This window comes from Pristiophorus japonicus, chromosome 10 (genome assembly GCF_044704955.1).
Source record: "Pristiophorus japonicus isolate sPriJap1 chromosome 10, sPriJap1.hap1, whole genome shotgun sequence".
In the NCBI taxonomy this organism is placed as follows: Eukaryota; Metazoa; Chordata; class Chondrichthyes; family Pristiophoridae; genus Pristiophorus; species Pristiophorus japonicus.
Genome location: NC_091986.1, coordinates 219,349,794 through 219,372,330, shown reverse-complemented (window position 1 = coordinate 219,372,330; position 22,537 = coordinate 219,349,794). Strand labels below are relative to the sequence as shown.

The following is a 22,537-nucleotide window of genomic DNA, read 5'->3' as shown; positions in this document are numbered from 1 at the left end:
GCTCACTGCCCCGTGTCATAACTCACACCAAGTCCCACTCACCCATCACCCCCCGTGCTCGCTGCCCTGTGTCCTAACTCACACCAAGTCTCGCTCACCCATCACCCCCTGTGCTCTCTGCCCCGTGTCCTAACTCGCACCCAGTCCCTCTCACCCATCACCCCCTGTGCTCACTGCCCCGTGTCCTAACTCACACCAAGTCCTGCTCACCCATCACCCCCTGTGCTCGCTGCCCTGTGTCCTAACTCGCACCAAGTCCCGCTCACCCATCGCCCCCTGTGCTCACTGCCCCGTGTCCTAACTCACACCCAGTCCCTCTCACCCATCACCCCCTGTGCTCACTGCCCCGTGTCCTAACTCGCACCAAGTCACCCATCATCCCCTGTGCTCGCTGCCCCGTGTCCTAACTCACACCAAGTCCTGCTCACCCATCACCCCCTGTGCTCGCTGCCCCATGTCCTAACTCACACTGAGTCCCATTCACCCATCACTCCATGTGCCCCATGTCCTAACTCGCACCGAGTCCCGCTCACCCATCACCCACTGTGCTCGTTGCCCTGTGTCCTAACTCACACCAAGTCCCGCTCACACATCACCCCCTGTGCTCGCTGTCCCGTGTCCTAACTCGCACCGAGTCCCTCTCACCCATCACCTCCTGTGCTCACTGCCCCGTGTCCTAACTCGCACCCAGTCCCGCTCACCCATCATCCCCTGTGTTCACTGTCCCATGTAACTCGCACCGAGTCCCGCTCACCCATCACCCACTGTGCTCGTTGCCCTGTGTCCTACCTCACACCAAGTCCCGCTCACACATCACCCCCTGTGCTCGTTGCCCTGTGTCCTAACTCGCACCAAGTCCTGCTCATCCATCACCCCCTGTGCTCGCTGCCCCGTGTCCTAACTCACACCAAGTCCTGCTCACCCATCACCCCCTGTGCTCACTGCCCCATGTCCTAACTCACACTGAGTCCCATTCACACATCACTCCATGTGCCCCGTGTCCTAACTCGCACCGAGTCCCGCTCACCCATCACCCCCTGTGCTCGCTGCCCCGTGTCCTAACTCGCACCGAGTCCCGCTCACCCATCACCCCCTGTGCTCGCTGCCCCGTGTCCTAACTCGCACCGAGTCCCACTCACCCATCACCCCCTGTGCTCGCTGCCCCATGTCCTAACTTGCACTGAGTCCCATTCACCCATCACTCTGTGTGCCCCGGGTCCTAACTCGCACCGAGTCCCGCTCACCCATCACCCCCTGTGCTCTGTATCGGGACCCTCGCCCCCGATACAGGCACGGTTAATGGTATCCTGACCCTCGCCCCCGATACAGGCACGGTTATCAGAACCTGACCCTCACCCCCGATACAGGCACGGTTATCGGGATCCTGACCCTCGCCCCCGATACAGGTACATAGAAACATAGAAACATAGAAAATAGGTGCAGGAGTAGGCCATTCGGCCCTTCTAGCCTGCACCGCCATTCAATGAGTTCATGGCTGAACATGCAACTTCAGTACACCATTCCTGCTTTCTCACCATACCCCTTGATCCCCCTAGTAGTAAGGACTTCATCTAACTCCTTTTTGAATATATTTAGTGAATTGGCCTCAACAACTTTCTGTGGTAGAGAATTCCACAGGTTCACCACTCTCTGGGTGAAGAAATTCCTCCTCATCTCGGTCCTAAATGGCTTCCCCCTTATCCTTAGACTGTGTCCCCTGGTTCTGGACTTCCCCAACATTGGGAACATTCTTCCTGCATCTAACCTGTCTAACCCCGTCAGAATTTTAAACGTTTCTATGAGGTCCCCTCTCATTCTTCTGAACTCCAGTGAATACAAGCCCAGTTGATCCAGTCTTTCTTGATAGGTCAGTCCCGCCATCCCGGGAATCAGTCTGGTGAACCTTCGCTGCACTCCCTCAATAGCAAGAATGTCCTTCCTCAGGTTAGGAGACCAAAACTGTACACAATACTCCAGGTGTGGCCTCACCAAGGCCCTGTACAATTGTAGCAACACCTCCCTGCCCTTGTACTCAAATCCCCTCGCTATGAAGGCCAACATGCCATTTGCTTTCTTAACCGCCTGCTGCACCTGCATGCCAACCTTCAATGACTGATGTACCATGACACCCAGGTCTCGTTGCACCTCTCCTTTTCCTAATCTGTCACCATTCAGATAATAGTCTGTCTCTCTGTTTTTACCACCAAAGTGGATAACCTCACATTTATCCACATTATACTTCATCTGCCATGCATTTGCCCACTCACCTAACCTATCCAAGTCGCTCTGCAGCCTCATAGAATCCTCCTTGCAGCTCACACTGCCACCCAACTTAGTGTCATCCGCAAATTTGGAGATACTACATTTAATCCCCTCGTCTAAATCATTAATGTACAGTGTAAACAGCTGGGGCCCCAGCACAGAACCTTGCGGTACCCCACTAGTCACTGCCTGCCATTCTGAAAAGTCCCCATTTACTCCTACTCTTTGCTTCCTGTCTGACAACCAGTTCTCAATCCATGTCAGCACACTACCCCCAATCCCATGTGCTTTAACTTTGCACATTAATCTCTTGTGTGGGACCTTGTCGAAAGCCTTCTGAAAGTCCAAATATACCACATCGACTGGTTCTCCCTTGTCCACTCTACTGGAAACATCCTCAAAAAATTCCAGAAGATTTGTCAAGCATGATTTCCCTTTCACAAATCCATGCTGACTTGGACCTATCATATTACCTCTTTCCAAATGCACTGCGATCACATCCTTAATAATTGATTCCATCATTTTACCCACTACCGATGTCAGGCTGACCGGTCTGTAATTCCCTGTTTTCTCTCTCCCTCCTTTTTTAAAAAGTGGGGTTACATTGGCTACCCTCCACTCCATAGGAACTGATCCAGAGTCAATGGAATGTTGGAAAATGACTGTCAATGCATCCACTATTTCCAAGGCCACCTCCTTAAGTACTCTGGGATGCAGTCCATCAGGCCCTGGGGATTTATCGGCCTTCAATCCCATCAATTTCCCCAACACAATTTCCCGACTAATAAGGATTTCCCTCAGTTCCTCCTCCTTACTAGACCCTCCGACCCCTTTTATATCCGGAAGGTTGTTTGTGTCCTCCTCAGTGAATACCGAACCAAAGTACTTGTTCAATTGGTCCGCCATTTCTTTGTTCCCCGTTATGACTTCCCCTGATTCTGACTGCAGGGGACCTACGTTTGTCTTTACTAACCTTTTTCTCTTTACATATCTAGAGAAACTTTTGCAATCCGTCTTAATGTTCCCTGCAAGCTTCTTCTCGTACTCCATTTTCCCTGCCCTAATCAAACCCTTTGTCCTCCTCTGCTGAGTTCTAAATTTCTCCCAGTCCCCGGGTTCTCTGCTATTTCTGGCCAATTTGTATGCCACTTCCTTGGCTTTAATGCTATCCCTGATTTCCCTTGATAGCCACGGTTGAGCCACCTTCCCTTTTTTATTTTTACGACAGACAGGAATGTACAATTGTTGTACTTCATCCATGCGGTCTCTAAATGTCTGCCATTGCCCATCCACAGTCAACCCCTTCAGTATCATTCGCCAATCTATCCTAGCCAATTCACGCCTCATACCTTCAAAGTTACCCTTCTTTAAGTTCTGGACCATGGTCTCTGAATTAACTGTTTCATTCTCCATCCTAATGCAGAATTCCACCATATTATGGTCACTCTTCCCCAAGGGGCCTCGCACAACGAGATTGCTAATTAATCCTCTCTCATTACACAACACCCAGTCTAAGATGGCCTCCCCCCTAGTTGGTTCCTCGACATATTGGTCTAAAAAACCATCCCTTATGCACTCCAGGAAATCCTCCTCTACCGTATTGCTTCCAGTTTGGTTAACCCAATCTATGTGCATATTAAAGTCACCCATTATAACTGCTGCACCTTTATTGCACGCACCCCTAATTTCATGTTTGATGCCCTCCCCAACATCACTACTACTGTTTGGAGGTCTGTACACAACTCCCACTAACGTTTTTTGTCCTTTGGTATTCTGCAGCTCTACCCATATAGATTCCACATCATCCAAGCTAATGTCCTTCCGAACTATTGCCTTAATTTGCTCCTTAACCAGCAATGCTACCCCACCTCCTTTTCCTTTTATTCTATCTTTCCTGAATGTTGAATACCCCTGGATGTTGAGTTCCCAGCCCTGATCATCCTGGAGCCACGTCTCCGTAATCCCAATCACATCATATTTGTTAACATTTATTTGCACAGTTAATTCATCCACTTTATTGCGGATACTCCTTGCATTAAGACACAAAGCCTTCAGGCTTGTTCTTTTAACACCCTTTGTCCTTTTAGAATTTTGCTGTACAGTGGCCCTTTTTGTTCTTTGCCTTGGGTTTCTCTGCCCTCCACTTTTCCTCATCTCCTTTCTGTCTTTTGCTTTTGCCTCCTTTTTGTTTCCCTCTGTCTCCCTGCATTGGTTCCCATCCCCCTGTACGGTTAATGGTATCCTGACCCTCGCCCCCGATACAGGCACGGTTATCGGGATCCTGACCCTCGCCCCCGATACAGGCACGGTTAATGGTATCCTGACCCTCGCCCCCGATACAGGCACTGTTAATGGTATCCTCACCCTCGCCCCCGATACAGGCACCGTTAATGGGATCCTGACTCTCGCCCCCGATACAGGCACGGTTAATGGTATCCTGACCCTCGCCCCCGATACAGGCACTGTTATCAGAACCTGACCCTCGCCCCCGATACAGGCACTGTTATCAGAACCTGACCCTCGCCCCCGATACAGGCACGGTTATCGGGATCCTGACCCTCGCCCCCGATACAGGCACGGTTATCGGGATCCTGACCCTCGCCCCCGATACAGGCACGGTTATCGGGATCCTGACCCTCGCCCCCGATACAGGCACGGTTATCGGGATCCTGACCCTCGCCCCCGATACAGGCACGGTTATCGGGATCCTGACCCTCGCCCCCGATACAGGCACGGTTATCGGGATCCTGACCCTCGCCCCCGATACAGGGACGGTTATCAGAACCTGACCCTCGCCCCCGATACAGGCACAGTTATCAGAACCTGACCCTCGCCCCCGATACAGGCACGGTTATCGGGATCCTGACCCTCGCCCCCGATACAGGCACGGTTATCGGGATCCTGACCCTCGCCCCCGATACAGGCACGGTTATCGGGATCCTAACCCTCGCCCCCGATACAGGCACAGTTATCGGGATCCTGACCCTCTCCCCCGATACAGGCACAGTTAATGGGATCCTGACCCTCGCCCCCGATACAGGCACTGTTAATGGGATCCTGACCCTCGCCCCCGATACAGGCACGCTTAGCGGGACCCTGAGCGCGATCCATCACCCCCAGTACTCAATACCCTGAGTGTTATCCATGTGTGTGGTGACTTGCTCTTGAGACTTGAAGTTTTCTCTTTATGAGGAGCACTGCAGTCCATTGGAAGCAGACTTTGGAGATGGCCAAGCTCTCAGCCTGCTCCGCCATTCAATAAGATCATAGCTAATCTTTGACCTCAGCTCCACTTTCCCGCCCGATCCCCAAATCCCTCGATTCCCCGAGAGTTCAAAAATCTATCGATCTCTGGCTTGAATATACTCAATGACCCAGCATCCACAGCCCTCTGGGGCAGAGAATTCCAAAGATTCACCACCCTCTGAGTGAAGAAATTTTTCCTCATCTGTCCTAAATGGCCGACCCCTTATCCTGAGACTGTGACCCCTGGTTCTAGACTCCCCAGCCCAGGGGGAAACATCCTCTCAGCATCTACCCTGTCAATCCCCCTCAGAATCTTATTTTTTTGCAATGAGATCACCTCTCATTGTTCTAAACTCTAGTCTACTCAATCTCTGTTCATCGGGCAATCACCCCATCCCAGGAATCAGTCTGGTGAACCTTAGTATTGATTCATGTAGATGCAAATTCAATAGATTTCTTTCAGACAATAACATTTTGGGATACAGTATCGGAGTAATTTGAGACGTGACATGTGGTGAGTGTAGCGAGCTTGGGAGGAACAGGGGACTTTGGACTTATGGATCCTAAAGCTCTCTGCAATGTATTTGCCTCATGGGTTCTTTGCTTAAGAATTCATGGCAACACATTGCTATTAAGAACTAGTTGGTTTATTAGCAAAAGGTTTAACAATCACACTACACATTATCGGTTCATCCACCAGACTCACAACCACCTGCCTCATCGTGGATCCTCCGAACCCAACTGGCTGGTGTTTTATTGAGTCTTTTGAACATCACGTGACTGGCTAAGCCACTCCCAACTCAACAGCTCTACAACTATTTTGGTACAAATTTTCATTCAAGTGCCCCCTTGTTTTTCTGAGGGCACCAAAAACACAAATTAACAATTGAACATAAAGGGAGCCTTTGTCAAATCAAATCAAATTAAAATTCTGTTCCAGGTTGAAATGATGCACTCCAGTCCCTCCGGCGCCCACCTCTCGCGGAAGGCCGAGAGCGTACCGGTGGACACCACGTGCTCCATCTCCAGGGACACCCTGGACCGGATGTAAGAGCGGAAGAGAGGCAGGCAGTCGGGCTGAACGACCCCCTCGACCGCCCGCTGCCTGAACCGGCTGATGACCCCCTTGGCCATGCCCAGGAGCAGTCCTACAAGGAGACCCTCCGACCTGCCCGCTCCCCTCCGCACAGGGTGCCCAAAGATCAGGAGCGTGGGACTGAAGTGCAACCAGAAATTGAGGAGCTGCCCCTTCAGATATTGGAACAGGGATTGCAACCTCGCACATTGAACATAGACGTGGAACACGGACTCCTCCAGACCGCAGAAATTGCAGGCGGCCTGGGAGTCCGTGAACCGATTAAATAACCGATCGCACAGGACTGCTCCGTGCACCACCCTCCAGGTCAAGTCCCCAATAAATAGAGGGGGGACTTCCGCATAGAGAGCCCTCCATTGGGGACCCCCACCTCCTCCGGAGGGCAAGATGGTGCGCCATGATGTGTCCGGACGGCAGACGAGGATGGAAAGGTGGAGAGTGTGCAGGAGCAGCCCGTACAGGAAACCCCTCCGCGCGGAACTGAAAGGCATGGAGGGGATTTCCCCGAGGAGGCTCAAGTTGTGAGGCGCCGGCTCCCGGGGGAGGTTCCGGGATTTGGCGCCGATGAGGAATTCCGTCCGGACGGGGGTCAGTTCGGACGGGATCTCCCCACGTGCTTGAGCCTCCTCGCCACACCTAACGGGGTCAGGGCCCAGAGCTGTTTTTAGCGACTCGATGGCATCGGCCGCGCGGCGGACATCGGCCCAGGGCAGGCGCCGTGCCAGCTTGTCTGGCGCCGTCCAGCCCGCTCCTCCGCCATCGAGCAGGTCCCTGACCCTGGTTCAACAGCTCCACAAACCTGTGAGCATACATTACACCACTGGCGGGCTTCCTCGCCGCATATCTGGATATCTGTAAACTTGGGCGGTGTCTGTGGAGAGAGAAAGAGAATTGACGTTTCATCCAGTTCTGATAAAGGGTCGTTGACCGGAAGCGTTGGCTGGGTTTCCCTCTCCGCGGAAGCAGTCTGACCCGCTGAGCGTTTCCAAGAATTTTCTGTCATTATTTAAAATTTTCGCAACTGTTTGATTCCGCGAGTAATGAGAGCTCGTTCTAGACACACCCTCACTCACTCATGCAATGGTTTCACACAACACTATTGCGAGACACTTGTTTCACAGTGAAGGCGGTAAACCCTTGCCCACCTTTTGCCGGCCTTGCTTTGCGGGTCAGACGTTGCAGCCCAGGTCAGTGTCGTCTTGGTTAAGTGTCAGTCCTACGGCACAGAGAGGCCCCTCTTACACTCTCGCGTTCAAATCGGGAGCTTTCCCCAAACCTATTTCACCATCCGATCTCTAGGGGGTGCACTAAGGTACACGGGAATTGCACCCAAATAGTCCGAGGTCCATCTCCTTCACTTTCTCCCACCCTGGTCATCGCATGATCCAACGATAATGGGAATTGTTGACCCATCGTAACAATCAACCTATTGATTAGTTATATGTACAGCCCAGAAACAGGCCATTGGGCCCCAGCGCTCCGTGCCGGGGTTTATGCTCCACACCAGCCCCCTCCCACCCCTCTCCATCTCACCCCATCACCATATCCCTCTATTCCTTTCTCCCCCATGTGTTTATCCAGCTTCCCCTTAAATGCATCGATACTATTCACCTCAACCCTTCCCTGTGGCAGCGAGTTCCACATTCTGCCAACCTGCGCACAGGAAACTCACACAAACAGCAATGTGATAATGACCAGATAATCTGTTTTTGTTATGAAGATTGAGGGATAAATATTGGCCAGGACACCAGGGAGAACTCCCACCCACCCCATTCTACTTCAAAATAGTGCCATGGGATCTTTTAAGTCCACCTGAGAGCAGACGGAGCCTTAATTTAACGTCTCATCCGAGAGACGGCACCTCCGACAGTGCGGCGCTCCCTCAGTACTGCCCCTCTGACAGTGCGGCGCTCCCTCAGTACTGCCCCTCCCTCAGTACCGCCCCTCCGACAGTGCGGCGCTCCCTCAGCACTGCCCCTCTGACAGTGCGGCGCTCCCTCAGTACTGCCCCTCCCTCAGTACTGCCCCTCCGACAGTGCAGCGCTCCCTCAGTACTGCCCCTCCCTCAGTACTGCCCCTCCGACAGTGCGGCGCTCCCTCAGTACTGCCCCTCCGACAGTGCGGCGCTCCCTCAGTATTGCCCCTCCCTCAGTACTGCCCCTCCGACAGTGCAGCACTCTTTCAGGACTGCCCCTCCAACAGTGCGGCGCTCCCTCAGTACTGCCCCTCCCTCAGTACTGCCCCTCCGACAGTGCGGCGTTCCCTCAGTACTGCCCCTCCGGCAGTGCGGCGCTCCCTCAGTACTGCCCCTCCGGCAGTGCGGCGCTCCCTCAGTACGGCCCCTCCGGCAGTGCGGCGCTCCCTCAGTACTGCCCCTCCGACAGTGCGGCGCTCCCTCAGTACTGCCCCTCCGACAGTGCGGCGCTCCCTCAGTACTGACCCTCCGACAGTGCGGCGCTCCCTCAGTACTGCCCCTCCGACAGTGCTGAGCTCCCTCAGTACTGCCCCTCCGACAGTGCGGCGCTCCCTCAGTACTGCCCCTCCGACAGTGCGGCGCTCCCTCAGTGCTCCGCTCCGGTGCCCCGCTGGGCAGGCCACACTGTTCGCATGCCAGACACGAGACTCCCAAAGCAAGCGCTCTACTCGGAACTACTTCACGGCAAACGAGCCAAAGGTGGGCAGAGGAAACGTTACAGGGACACCCTCAAAGCCTCTCTGATAAAGTGCAACATCCCCACTGACACCTGGGAGTCCCTGGCCAAAGACCGCCCTAAGTGGAGGAAGTGCATCCGGGAGGGTGCTGAGCACCTCGAGTCTCGTCGCCGAGAGCATGCAGAAATCAAGCGCAGGCAGCGGAAGGAGCGTGCGGCAAACCAGTCTCACCCACCCTTTCCTTCAACCACTGTCTGTCCCACCTGTGACAGAGACTGTAATTCCCGTATTGGACTGTTTAGTCACCTGAGAACTCACTTTTAGAGCGGAAGCAAGTCTTCCTCAATTCCGAGGGACTGCCTGTGATGAAGATGCTCCCTCAGTACTGCCCCTCCGACAGGACAACACTCCGTCAGAACTGCCCCTCCGATAGTACTGCCCCTCCCCAAGACCACTTACTTCCACCTCTGTAACATCGCCCGTCTCCGCCCCTGCCTCAGTTCATCCGCTGCTGAAACCCTCATCCATGACTTTGTTACCTCTAGACTCGACTATTCCACTGCTCTCTTGGCCAGCCACCCAATCCTCCGTACCTCATCTAAAACTCTTCTGCCCGTGTCCGAACTCACACCCTGTGCTCTATATTGTCGAATCCTTTTACCATTTTAAACACCTCAATCAGATCACCTTGCAATCTTCTAAACTCCAGGGACTACCATTGGACAAGTTTATACAACTTATCCTCATAATTTAACCCTCTAAACCCCAGTCTTTAGGAGCAACTGGCTTTGCAGACAAGTCGCCCAGTCCCAGCTCCGATCTGTGTTGCCTCAGTCAGGGCAGGGGCGTTCAGTTCCTGCAGTTGGACACAAAGTGCCTCTGGACTATAGTGAGGATAAATTGTGCCAAGATTCTTCCCCGATCACCTAATAAATGGTTACTGGAGCCTGGGACCAGGCTGGGCTGTGATGAACACACCTCCCACAGTTGAAGAGCCAGCTGCCGTGCGCCATTTAGGTTCACAGCCATGGAAGGTTCACTTGGGTAAGGCACCCAGGGGCAGCTGGCAAGAGCCAGTGCCGTCAAAAAGGCTGAGTAAACTCCAAATGTATTCCTTTTTTATCCCTTCCCTAACTCGCACCGAGTCCCACTCACCCATCACCCCCTGTGCTCGCTGCCCCGTGTCCTAACTCGCACCGAGTCCCACTCACCCATCACCCCCTGTGCTCACTGCCCCGTGTCCTAACTCGCACCGAGTCCCACTCACCCCTCACCCCCTGTGCTCGCTGCCCCGTGTCCTAACTCGCACTGAGTCCCACTCACCCATCACCCTCTGTGCTCGCTGCCCCGTGTCCTAACTCGCACCGAGTCCCGCTCACCCATCACCCCCTGTGCTCGCTGCCCCGTGTCCTAACTCGCACCGAGTCCCACTCACCCATCACCCCCTGTGCCCCGTGTCCTAACTCGCACCAAGTCCCGCTCACCCATCACCCCCCCTGTGCTCGCTGAGTTACATTGGCTCCCGGTTAAGCAACACCTTGATTTTAAAATTCTCATCTTCTTTTCAAATCCCTCCATGGCCTCGCCCCTCCCTATCTCTGTAATCTCCCCCAGCCCCACAAATTATAATTTAAATGAAGAAAAATTGCAAAATGCTGCATTACAAAGGGACCTGGGGGCCCTTGTGCATGAAACACAAAACGTTAGTATGCAGGTACAGCAAGTGATCAGGAAGGCAAATGGAATGTTGGCCTTTATTGCAAGGGGGATTGAGTATAAAAGCAGAGAAGTCCCGCTACAACTGTACAGGGTATTGGTGAGGCCACACCTGGAGTACTGCGTACAGTTTTGGTCTCCGTATTTAAGGAAGGATATACTTGCATTGGAGGCTGTTCAGAGAAGGTTCACTAGGTTGTTTCTGGAGATGAGGGGATTTGACTTATGAAGATAGGTTGGGACTATACACATTGGGGTTCAGAAGAATGAGAGGTGATCTTATCGAAACATACAAGATAATAAGGGGGCTCGACAAGGTGGATGCAGAGAGGATACTTCCACTCATAGGGGAAACTAAAACTAGGGGACATAGTCTCAGAATAAGGGCCACCTATTTAAAACTGAGATGAGGAGGAATTTTTTCTCTCAGAGGATTGTAAATCTGTGGAATTCTCTGCCCCAGAGAGCTGTGGAGGCTGGGTCATTGAATATATTTAAGGCAGAGATAGACAGATTTTTGAGCGATAAGGGGTAAAGGGTTTGGGGAGCGGGCGGGGAAGTGGAGCTGAGTCCATGATCAGATCAGCCATGATCTTATTGAATGGCGGAGCAGGCTCGAGGGTCCGTATGGCCATCTCCTGCTCCTATTTCTTATCATCATCGGCGGTCCCTCGAACGAGGATGACTTGCTTCCACATGAGTTCACAGATGTTTCAATGAAGGACCCGATGTTCCAGTCCTGAACTCCAGTTGAGGGGGTGGAAGATGTCTGTGCGTGGATTTTTTTAACGTGTGATGGCCGTTGCATACCAGCCACCGCCCTATTCCTATTTCTTACGGTTCTTAACCCCGCTGAGATGTCTGCGCTCCTCTAATTCTGCCCTCTTGAGCATCCTCGATTATAATCGCTCCAGCATCGGTGGTCGTGCCTTCAGCTGCCTGGGCCCCAAGCTCTGGAACTCCCTCCCTAAACCTCTCCGCCTTTAAGACACTCCTTAAAATCTACCTCTTTGACCAAACTTTTGGTCGTCTTCCCTAATCTCTCGTTATGCGGCTGGGTGTCAAATATTGTTTGATAAACGCTCCCTGCGAAGCGCCCTGGGGCCGTTTCATGACATTAAAGGCGCCGTGTAAACGCAAGTTGTTGTTGTAAATCATTGTGCATTTCATCATCATAGGCAGTCCCTCGGAATCGAGGAGGACTTGCTTCCACTCCTAAAGTGAGTTCTTTGATGGTTGAACAGCCCGATACGAGATCCACAGACCCTGCCACAGGTGGGACAGACATTCGTCGAGGGAAGGGCTGGTTTTCCGCGCGCTCCTTCCGCTGCCTGCGCTTGGCCTCTTCATGCCCTCCCGGATGCACTTTCTCCACCTCGGGCGGTCTGCGGCCAGGGTCTCCCAGGTGTCAGTGGTGATGTCACACTTTACCAGGGAGGCTTTGAGAGTGCGCATTTACCCCATATCCATTGGAGGTTTTTTTGGAGGAGTGGGCGGGCTGCGAATGTTCTACTTTGAAGGCGATGTGTACGATTCAATAAGATCATGTCTGATCCGATCATGGGCTCAGTCCCACTTCCCTGCCCGCTCCCCATAACCCTTTATTCCCTTATCGCTCAAAAATCTGTTTTTATCTCCGCCTTAAATATATTCAATGACCCAGCCTCCACAGCTCTCTGGGGCAGAGAATTCCACAGATTTACAACCCTCTGAGAGAAGAAATTCCTCCTTTAGACAGGCCAGGCGTGGTCCTGGGCGGTGAAAAAAACAATCAAGACTTGGCAATTGCGATAGAGCACGACATAGTGAGACGCAGACGGGCGTTAGGACCGCGCGGAGCTGCCAGCTCGGTGTGTCAATCAGCGTTCAGTTACGGGCGATCCCGGGGACAGAGCGGAGCGGAGTGACAGGCATTCCTTTTAAACCTGCCTGAGACACAGACAGGCTCCAGAGCCTGGACCACAGAGCTCCCCCAAATCAACAGCAACCACCCCACCTGCCCCAAACCCACTGGGACAACCTGGTATCCATCCCAACCCTCTCTTTTTGGGGGAAAAAGAGAGAAAATAGGCTTTTATTGAATTTTTTTTGTGCAAAGGTAGTTGCTTTTTGGAAGTATTGTGGGGGTAGAGAGAGAGAGAGAGAGAGACAGAGCTGCACGGTGGAGGTGGGAATTTATGTGGGGGATTTATCACTGGAATTGAAAGCAGGAGTGGTTAACAGGTGTAGGGGGAGAGGACGGAGGAACATGGCCAAAGATTCGGTGCAAGTGCCTGACGACCAGGATTTTAGTTCTTTCCGGGATGAATGTAATTCCGAGGAAGGTTGGTGCATGAAATACAACAAGCCCGGAATCACCGTGTGGACCCAGATGACGGAGGAGGAGAAAGCGTTGCATAAAATTAAGGTAAAAATAAAACTGGTGGGTGGTTATTTTACATGCAGTGTCAAATTCTTAAAACGTGACACACAATGTTTTTTTCTTTAATTGTTTATCTCAAATTTGCACCGAGAGAAATGCAGATTTGCACGGTATGTGTGTTGTGTCCGTTTCTTGCAGTCCAAGATGTGGTTAACATTAAAGATTGGGATTAGCCGGTTATTGAAATGTTCCACAGCCTCTTGTCTGCTGCCAAGGTGGGAAACCTGGCCCTCGCCCCCCGCTCACCCCCTGCTCTAACCACCCTCCCTCACCCCCTGCTCTAACCCCCCTCCCTCACCCCCTGCTCTAACCCCCCTCCCTCACCCCCTGCTCTAACCCCCCTCCCTCACCCCCTGCTCTAACCCCCCTCCCTCACCACCTGCTCTAACCCCCCCCCTCACCCCCTGCTCTAACCCCCCCTCACCCCCTGCTCTAACCCCCCCTCACCCCCTGCTCTAACCCCCCCCCCTCACCCCCTGCTCTAACCCCCCCCCTCACCCCCTGCTCTAACCCCCCCTCTAACCCCCCCCCTCACCCCCTGCTCTAACCCCCCCCTCACCCCCTGCTCTAACCCCCCCCTCACCCCCTGCTCTAACCCCCCCTCACCCCCTGCTCTACCCCCCTCACCCCCTGCTCTACCCCCCTCACCCCCTGCTCTACCCCCCCTCACCCCCTGCTCTACCCCCCCTCACCCCCTGCTCTAACCCCCCCTCACCCCCTGCTCTAACCCCCCCTCACCCCCTGCTCTAACCCCCCCTCACCCCCTGCTCTAACCCCCCCCTCACCCCCTGCTCTAACCCCCCCCTCACCCCCTGCTCTAACCCCCCCTCACCCCCTGCTCTAACCCCCCCCTCACCCCCTGCTCTAACCCCCCCCTCACCCCCTGCTCTAACCCCCCCCCTCACCCCCTGCTCTAACCCCCCCCCTCCTCACCCCCTGCTCTAACCCCCCCCCCTCACCCCCTGCTCTAACCCCCCCCCCTCACCCCCTGCTCTAACCCCCCCCCTCACCCCCTGCTCTAACCCCCCCCTCTCACCCCCTGCTCTAACCCCCTCCCCTCACCCCCTGCTCTAACCCCCTCCCCTCACCCCCTGCTCTAACCCCCTCCCCTCACCCCCTGCTCTAACCCCCTCCCCTCACCCCCTGCTCTAACCCCCCCCCCTCAGCCCCTGCTCTAACCCCCCCCCTTAGCCCCTGCTCTAACCCCCCCCCTCGCCCCCTGCTCTCACCCCCCCCCCCCTCGCCCCCTGCTCTCACCCCCTGCTCTCACCACCTCATACCCCCACCACCTCATACCCCCACCACCTCATACCCCCACACCCCCCCCCAGGTCGGTTCCCTCACACACTACACCTGCTTCCCCCCCCCGGTGCTAACCCCTCCCGTGGTTAACTCTCTCTTTCCCCACCCCCACCCACCCCCCCCCCCATGTATTTCTCCCAGTTGTCACGTAGCTTCTCTCTCTCTCTCTCTCTCTCTCTCTCTCTCTCTCTCTGTCTGTCTGTCTGTCTGTCTGTCTGTCTGTCAATCCGTGTAAGAACTTTATATGTTTTATACACTACAGAAAGCAGTTAAGAGTCAACCACGTTGGGTGTGGGTCTGGAGTCACATATAGGCCCAGATCGGGTATGGGCGGCAGTTTTTCTTCCCGAAAGGGACATTAGTAAACCAGTTGGGTTTTTGTGACAACCCGACAGCTTTGTGGACACTTTTATTGAGATCCGATTTTTATTATCGGGTATTTTAAACCAAATTCAAATTCTCAAACTGCCCTGGTGGGATTTGAACTCGCGTCCAATAACAATAACTTTCATTTTATAAAGTACCTTTTCAACGTAGTAAAATTCTTCAGCTGCCAAGGCCCTGAGCCCTGGCATTCCCTCCCTAAGCCGCTCCTCTCTACCCCTCTCTCGTATTTAAAGATGCTCCTTAAGCTGACACTCTACTGCAGTACTGAGGGAGCGCCGCACTGTCGGAGCGGCAGTACTGAGGTGTCATAGAAACACAGAAAATAGGTGCAGGAATAGGCCATTCAGCCCTTCGAGCCTGCACCACCATTCAATATGATCATGGCTGATCATGCAACTTCAGTACCCCATTCCTGCTTTCTCTCCATAGCCCCTTGATCCCTTTAGCCGTAAGGGCTACATCTAATTTCCTTTTGAATATATCTAACAAACTGGCCTCAACAACTTTCTGTGGCAGAGAATTCCACAGGTTCACCACTCTCTGGGTGAAAAAGTTTCTCCTCATCTCATCTCGGTCCTAAATGGCTTACCCCTTATCCTTAGACTGTGACCCCTGGTTCTGGACTTCCCCAACATCGGGAACATTCTTCCTGCATCTAACCTGTCTAGTCCTGTCAGAATTTTCTATGTTTCTATGAGATCTCCTCTCATTCTTCTAAATTCCAGTCAATCCAGTCTTTCTTCATATGTCAGTCCTGCCATCCCCGGGAATCAGTCTGGTGAACCTTCACTGCACTCCATCAATAGCAAGAATGTCCTTCCTTAGATTTGGAGACCAAAACTGCACACACTATTCCAGGTGAGGCCTCACCAAGGCACTATCCAACTGCAGTAAGACCTCCCTACTCCTTTCCCCTCGCTATGAAGGCTAGCATGCCATTTGCTTTCTTTACTGCCTGCTGTACCTGCATGCCTACCTTCAATGACTGATGACACCCAGGTCTCATTGCACCTCCCCTTTTACTAATCTGTCACCATTCAGATAATCTGCCTTCCTGTTTTTGCCACCAAAGTGGATAATCTCACATTTATCCACATTGGGCAAATGCATGGCAGATGCGGTATATTCACCTAACCTGTCCAAGTCACCCTGCAGTCTCCGAGCATTCTCCTCACAGCTCGCACTGCCACCCAGCTTAGTGTCATCTGCAAACTTGGAGATATTACATTCAATTCCTTCGTCTAAATCATTGATATATATTGTAAATAGCTGGGGTCTCAGCACTGAGCCCTGCGGTACACTACTAGTCACTGCCTGTCATTCTGAAAAGGACCCGTTTATTCCCACTCTTTGCTTCCTGTCTGCCAACCTGTTCTCTATCCACGTCAATACATTACCGCAATACCATGTGCCTTAATTTTGCACACTAATCCCTTGTGTGGGACCTTGTCAAAAGCCTTTTTGAAAGTCCAAATACATCACATCCACTGGTTCTCCCTTGTCCACTCTACGAGTTACATCCTCAAAGAATTCTCGAAGATTTGTCAAGCATCCATGCTGACTTGGTCTGATCCTGTCACTGCTTTCCAAATGTGCTGTTGTTACATCTTTAATGTGTCATCTTTTGGATGAGACGTTAAACCGAGGCCCCGTCTGCTCTCTAAAGTGGATATAAAGGATCCCGTGGCACTATTTCGAAGAAGAGCAGGGGAGTTGTCCCCGGTGTTCTGGCCCAATATTTATCCCTCAATCAACATCACTTAAAAACAGATTAACTTGTCCTTATCACACTGCTGTTGTGGGAGCTTGCTGTGCACAAATTGGTTGCCGCGTTTCCCACATTACAACATCGGTTACACTTTTTAAAAAGTACTTCATTGACAGTAAAGCACCTTGGGACATCCGGTGGTTGTGAAAGGTGCTACAGAAATGGAAGTTCTTCTTAAATCCTGCCTCTTTGACCAAGCTTTTGGACATCTGCCTGAATATCTCCCTTTGTAGCCCGGTGTGAAATTTCGGCTGATTCTGTTCCTGTGAAGCGCGTGGGGATGTTCCTCTACATTAAAGGTTCTACATAACTGCAACCACATGCTTTGACCCACTGACTGTCCTTTTGTGCATCCCCCTAACCTTCACCTCCCTCTGTTCGCTCTCCTTTTCAAACCTCACAACTTCCACCTCAGTCGAGCTTTCAATCACCGCTCCTAATCTCTCCCTCTGTGATCCATTCTCTCTCTCTCTATTAATACAGGTTTATTATCTGCACCATTTGCGTTATGAGGGAGGGAGGGGGTGGGGTGGGGAGAGTGTCGTGTGTGTGTGTGTGTGTGAAGGGGACATAAGAGAACATCATAAGAAATAGGAGCAGGAGTAGGCCATACGGCCCCTCGAGCCTGCTTCACCACTTAATACGATCATGGCTGATCCGATCATGGACTCAGCTCCACTTCCCCGCCCGCTCCCCATAACCGATAAGGGGTTAAGAAACTGTCTATTTCTGTCTTAAATTTATTCAATGACCCAGCTTCCACAGCTCTCTGGGGCAGAGAATTCCACAGGTTTACAACCCTCTGAGAGAAGAAATTCCTCCTCATCTCAGTTTTAAATGGGCGGCCCCTTATTCTAAGATTATGCCCCCTAGTTCTAGTCTCCCCATCAGTGGAAACATCCTCTCTGCATCCACCTTGTCAAGCCCGTGGACGTGTCTGGGCCATGGAGAGAGACGGGCACGGCCTCATGTGGATTTGTGGTGTGTGTGAGGTCACGGGGAGAACACTTGGGATATATCCCCAGCTACTGGAGAGGGATGGTGTTGGCCGGGGAGAGGGGGCTCAGTGATTTGGTTCTTTCTTTACCTTTTCCTCTCTCTCTCCCTCCCCCCTCCTCTCTATCCCCCTCCTCCTCAATTCATTTATTCACTGCACAACAACAACTTGCATTTATATAGCAACTTTAATGCAGTAAAACGTCCCAAGGAGCTTCACAGGAGCAATTATCAAACAAAATTTGACACCGAGCCACATGAGATATTAGGACAGGTGACCAAAATCTTGGTCAGAGGTAGGTTCTAAGGAATGTCTTAAAAGGAGGAGAGAGAGAGAGAGGTGCAAACGTTTAGGCAGGGAGTTCCAGAGCTTGGGGCCCAGGCAGCTGAAGGCACGGCCACCAATGGTGGAGCGATTATAATCAGGGATGCTCAGGAGGGCAGAATTCGAGAAGCGCAGAGATCTCTGGGTGGGACTGGAGGAGATTACAGAGAGAGTGAGGGCCATGGAGGGATTTGAAAACAAGGATGAGAATTTTGAAATCGAGGCGTTGCCTGACCGGGAGCCAATGTGGGTCAGCGAGCACAGTCGATGGGTGAGCGGGACTTGGTGCGAGTTAGGACACAGGGCAGCGAGCACAGGGGGTGATGGGTGAGCGGGACTCGGTGCGAGTTAGGACACGGGGCAGTGAGCACAGGGGGTGATGGGTGAGCGAGACTGGGTGTGAGTTAGGACACGGGGCAGCCAAGTTTTGGATCACCTCTAGTTTACGTAGGGTAGAATGTGGGAGGCCAGCCAGGAGTGCGTTGGAATAGTCAAGTCTGGAGATAACAAAGGCATGGATCAGGGTTTCAGCAGCGGATGAGCTGCAAAAAAGCTCATTTATATAGCGCCTTTAACTACCACTGGATGTCACAAAGCGCTTTACAGCCAATGAAGTACTTTTTAGAGTGTGGTCACTGTTGCAATGTGGGAAACGTGGCAGCCAACTTGCGCACAGCAAACTCCCACACACAGCAATGTGATGATGACCAGATAATCTGTTTTTGTTATGTTGATTGAGGTAGAGCTGGGTGTCATCAGCGTACATGTGGAAACTGATGCTGTATATAGCGCCTTTCTCAACCTCAGGGTGTCCCAAAGCACTTTACAGCCAATTAAATATTTTTGAGCTGTTGTAATGTAGGAAACACAGCAGCTAAATTGCGCACAGCAAGCTCCCACAAACAGCAATGTGAGAATAATCCTATCATCTGTTTAGTGATGTTGATTGAGGGATAAATATTGACCCCAGGACACCGGGGAGAACTCCCCTGCTCTTCTTCAAAATAGTGCCATGGGATCTTTTTACATCCACCTGAGAGGGCAGACGGGGCCTCGGTTTAACGTCACATCTAAAAGAGGGCACCTCCGACAGTGCGGCGCTCCCTCGGTGCTGCCCCCTCCGACAGTGCGGCGCTCCCTCGGCGCTGCCCCCTCCGACAGTGCGGCGCTCCCTCGGCGCTGCCCCCTCCGACAGTGCGGCGCTCCCTCGGTGCTGCCCCCTCCGACAGTGCGGCGCTCCCTCGGTGCTGCCCCCTCCGACAGTGCGGCGCTCCCTCGGTGCTGCCCTCTCCGACAGTGCGGCGCTCCCTCGGCGCTGCCCCCTCCGACAGTGCGGCGCTCCCTCGGCGCTGCCCCCTCCGACAGTGCGGCGCTCCCTCGGCGCTGCCCCCTCCGACAGTGCTGCACTGGAGTGTCAGCCTGGATTTTTGTGCTCGAGTCCATGGAGTGGGATTTGAACCCACGACCTCCTGACTCCGAGGTGAGAGTGCTGCCCCCTGAGCCACAGCTGACGATGAATTGAATGGAATAGGGTTCAAAGATCGGGGAATTTTGAACGTAAGTGAGTTGCGCCCATTTCTACTGTTTGCCCGACAACCCGTGGATCAAATGGCCCGAAGCAGTCCCCGTCCACCAATGGCCACGCACCCACGTCGGCATAGAAACATAGAAAATAGGTGCAGGAGCAGGCCATTCGGCCCTTCTAGCCTGCACCGCCATTCAATGAGTTCATGGCTGAACATTCAACTTCAGTACCCCCTTCCTGCTTTCTCGCCATACCCCTTGATCCCCCGAGTAGTAAGGACCTCATCTAACTCCTTTTTGAATATATTTAGTGAATTGGCCTCAACAACTTTCTGTGGCATGGCAGGTCGTGGGGTGTTCGCCACATTGCGCCCAGCACCCTTGGGTGCCAGTGTGACTCCCACGTCAATTACCCGTACCTGCCGTGACCGGCGGTCCATTGAAGCCCGGCCCAGGCCTGTCTCCCCCCGCTGCTGTTGCTGCTCCTGCGATTTAATTTTTAAATGAATTTAAGTTCAGTTTATATTGGTCTGAACCCTGTGAATTACCACACAGCCTGTGTGCCTTCAGCTGCCCGCTGGCCTCTACCCTGCAGTACCAAGGTCGGATCAAATGGCCCATTGAAGCCAATTAAGAAGTAATATCAGGATCATGACATCAGTCAGTTGGCGAACTCATTAACTGGCAGACGCGTTCCTCTTGTGGCTCAAGGTTGTCTCGTTCCACTCACCGATCCGTTACGCTGCTTGATTGCGCTGATTGACGGGAGATTTTACATTCGGGCTTACGCCATTGAGTGATAGCGCAGATATTATACAGTATCTACAGCTCACAGAGCCCGTTGGGCCCCAGCGCTCCGTGCCGGGGTTTATGCTCCACACCAGCCCCCCTCCCACCCCTCTCCATCTCACCCCATCACCATATCCTTCTATTCCTTTCTCCCTCATGTGTTTATCCAGCTTCCCCTTAAATACATCGACACTATTCGCCTCAACCCCTCCCTGTGGCAGCGAGTTCCACATTCTCACCCCTCTCTGGGTAAAGGAGTTTCTCCTCAATTCCCCATTGGATTTATTAGTGACTGTCTTATATTGATGGCCCCTGGTTCTGCTCTCGCCCACAATCGGAAACATCTTCTCTATGTCTACCCTATCGAGCCCCTTCATAATCTTGAAGACCTCGATCAGCTCACCCCTCAACCTTCCCTTTTCTTGAGAACAGAGCCCCAGGCTGTTCAGGCCTTTCCTGATGGGTATAACCTCTCCATTCTGGTATCGTTCCAGTAAATATTTTTTCACTTTCTCCAGTGCTTCTAGATCCTTTTTATAATGAGACCGGAACTGTGCACAGCACTCCAAGTCTGGTCTAACCAAGATTCGATACAAGTCTAACATAACCTCTAACCCTCCAGAAATGAACCCTTGGTTTGCTTTTTATGGCCTTGCCTGCGTCGGTACTTTCCGTGATCTGTGTGTCTGTACCCCCAGATTGATGTGTTCCTCCACCCCACTGAGACAGACTTCCCAAGGAGTATTTGGCCTCCTTATTCTTCCTCCCAGAATGCACCGCCTCACGCTGATCTGTGTTGAAGTTTATTTGCCAATTACCCGCCCCTTCTGCGAGTTTATTAATGCCTACCTTTAACTTGAGCTGAACCGCAGCTCGGCAAAACCGGAGAAAGGTTCCGGCGCCTTTTGACGATTAGGCCCCCAGCGGAATCTCCACTCCACAAATATCTTGGGTCGATCTCTGACCTTGTGTCCGAACCTCCGAGACCCTTGTCTGTATGTATCCAGGTGTAATCGGCAGGCATTGGACGACTTCAAAAGAATGAGAGGCGATCTTATCGAAACGTATGAGATTATGAGGGGGCTCGACAAGGTGGATGCAGAGAGGATGTTTCCACTGATGGGGGAGACTACAACTAGAGGGCATGATCTTAGAATAAGGGGCCGCCCATTTAAAACTGAGATGAGGAGGAATTTCTTCTCTCAGAGGGTTGTAAATCTGTGGAATTCGCTGCCCCAGAGAGCTGTGGAGGCTGGGTCATTGAGTAAATTTAAGACAGAAATAGACAGTTTCTTAAACAATAAGGGGTTATGGGGAGTGGGCAGGGAAGTGGAGCTGAGTCCATGATCAGATCAGCCATGACTGTATTAAATGGCGGAGCAGGCTCGAGGGGCCATATAGCCTACTCCTCTTCCTATTTCTTATTTTCTTATGACTTGGTAAATATGGTTGATTTGTCTCATAAGAACAGGAGGGGGCCATTCGGCCCCTCGAGTCTGGTCTGCCATTCAATGTGATCGCGGCTGATCTGTATCCATCTACCCGCCTTGGTTCTGTGACCCTTAATACCCTCGCCCAACAAAAGTCTCAGTTTTGACATTTTCAATTGACCCTGGCCTCTGCAGCTTTTTTGGGGGAGATTCCCAGCACCCTTTGTGTGAAGAAGTGCTCCCTGACATCACCCTGAACGGCCGGGCTCTAATTTTAAGGTCCTGCCCCTTGTTCTGGACTTCCCCCACCAGAGGGAACAGTTTCTCTCGATCCACCCGATCGAATCCTGTAATCATCTTAAACCCCTCGATCAGATTGTCCCTCAATCTTCTACACTCGAGGGATACAGGCCCAGTCTGTGCAGCCTGCCCTCGAGATTTAACCCTTTCAGCCCTGGTATCATCCTGGGGAATCTGCCCCGCTCCCCCTCCGAGGCCGATATACCCTCCCCGAGGTGCGGGGCCCGGGATTGAACCCAGTTTCTGCAGACGGGGTCTGACCCGAGCTTTATATAACTGTAACGGAGATGTGACCTTGAACACAAAGGCAAAGAAAAGATTC

The 22,537-nt window shown here is 52.6% G+C and overlaps 1 protein-coding gene across 1 annotated transcript in view; it reads left to right on the top strand.

The window, feature by feature from the left end:
- Positions 1-12,831: 12,831 nt before the first annotated feature.
- stard10 (StAR related lipid transfer domain containing 10) overlaps positions 12,832-22,537 on the top strand; it is a 56,050-nt gene continuing 46,344 nt past the window's right edge. Inside the window, exon 1 of the mRNA XM_070891667.1 lies at positions 12,832-13,379. Coding sequence (XP_070747768.1) covers positions 13,221-13,379 — 159 coding nt within the window. The 5' untranslated portion in view covers positions 12,832-13,220. The remainder of the gene's footprint in view (positions 13,380-22,537) is intronic.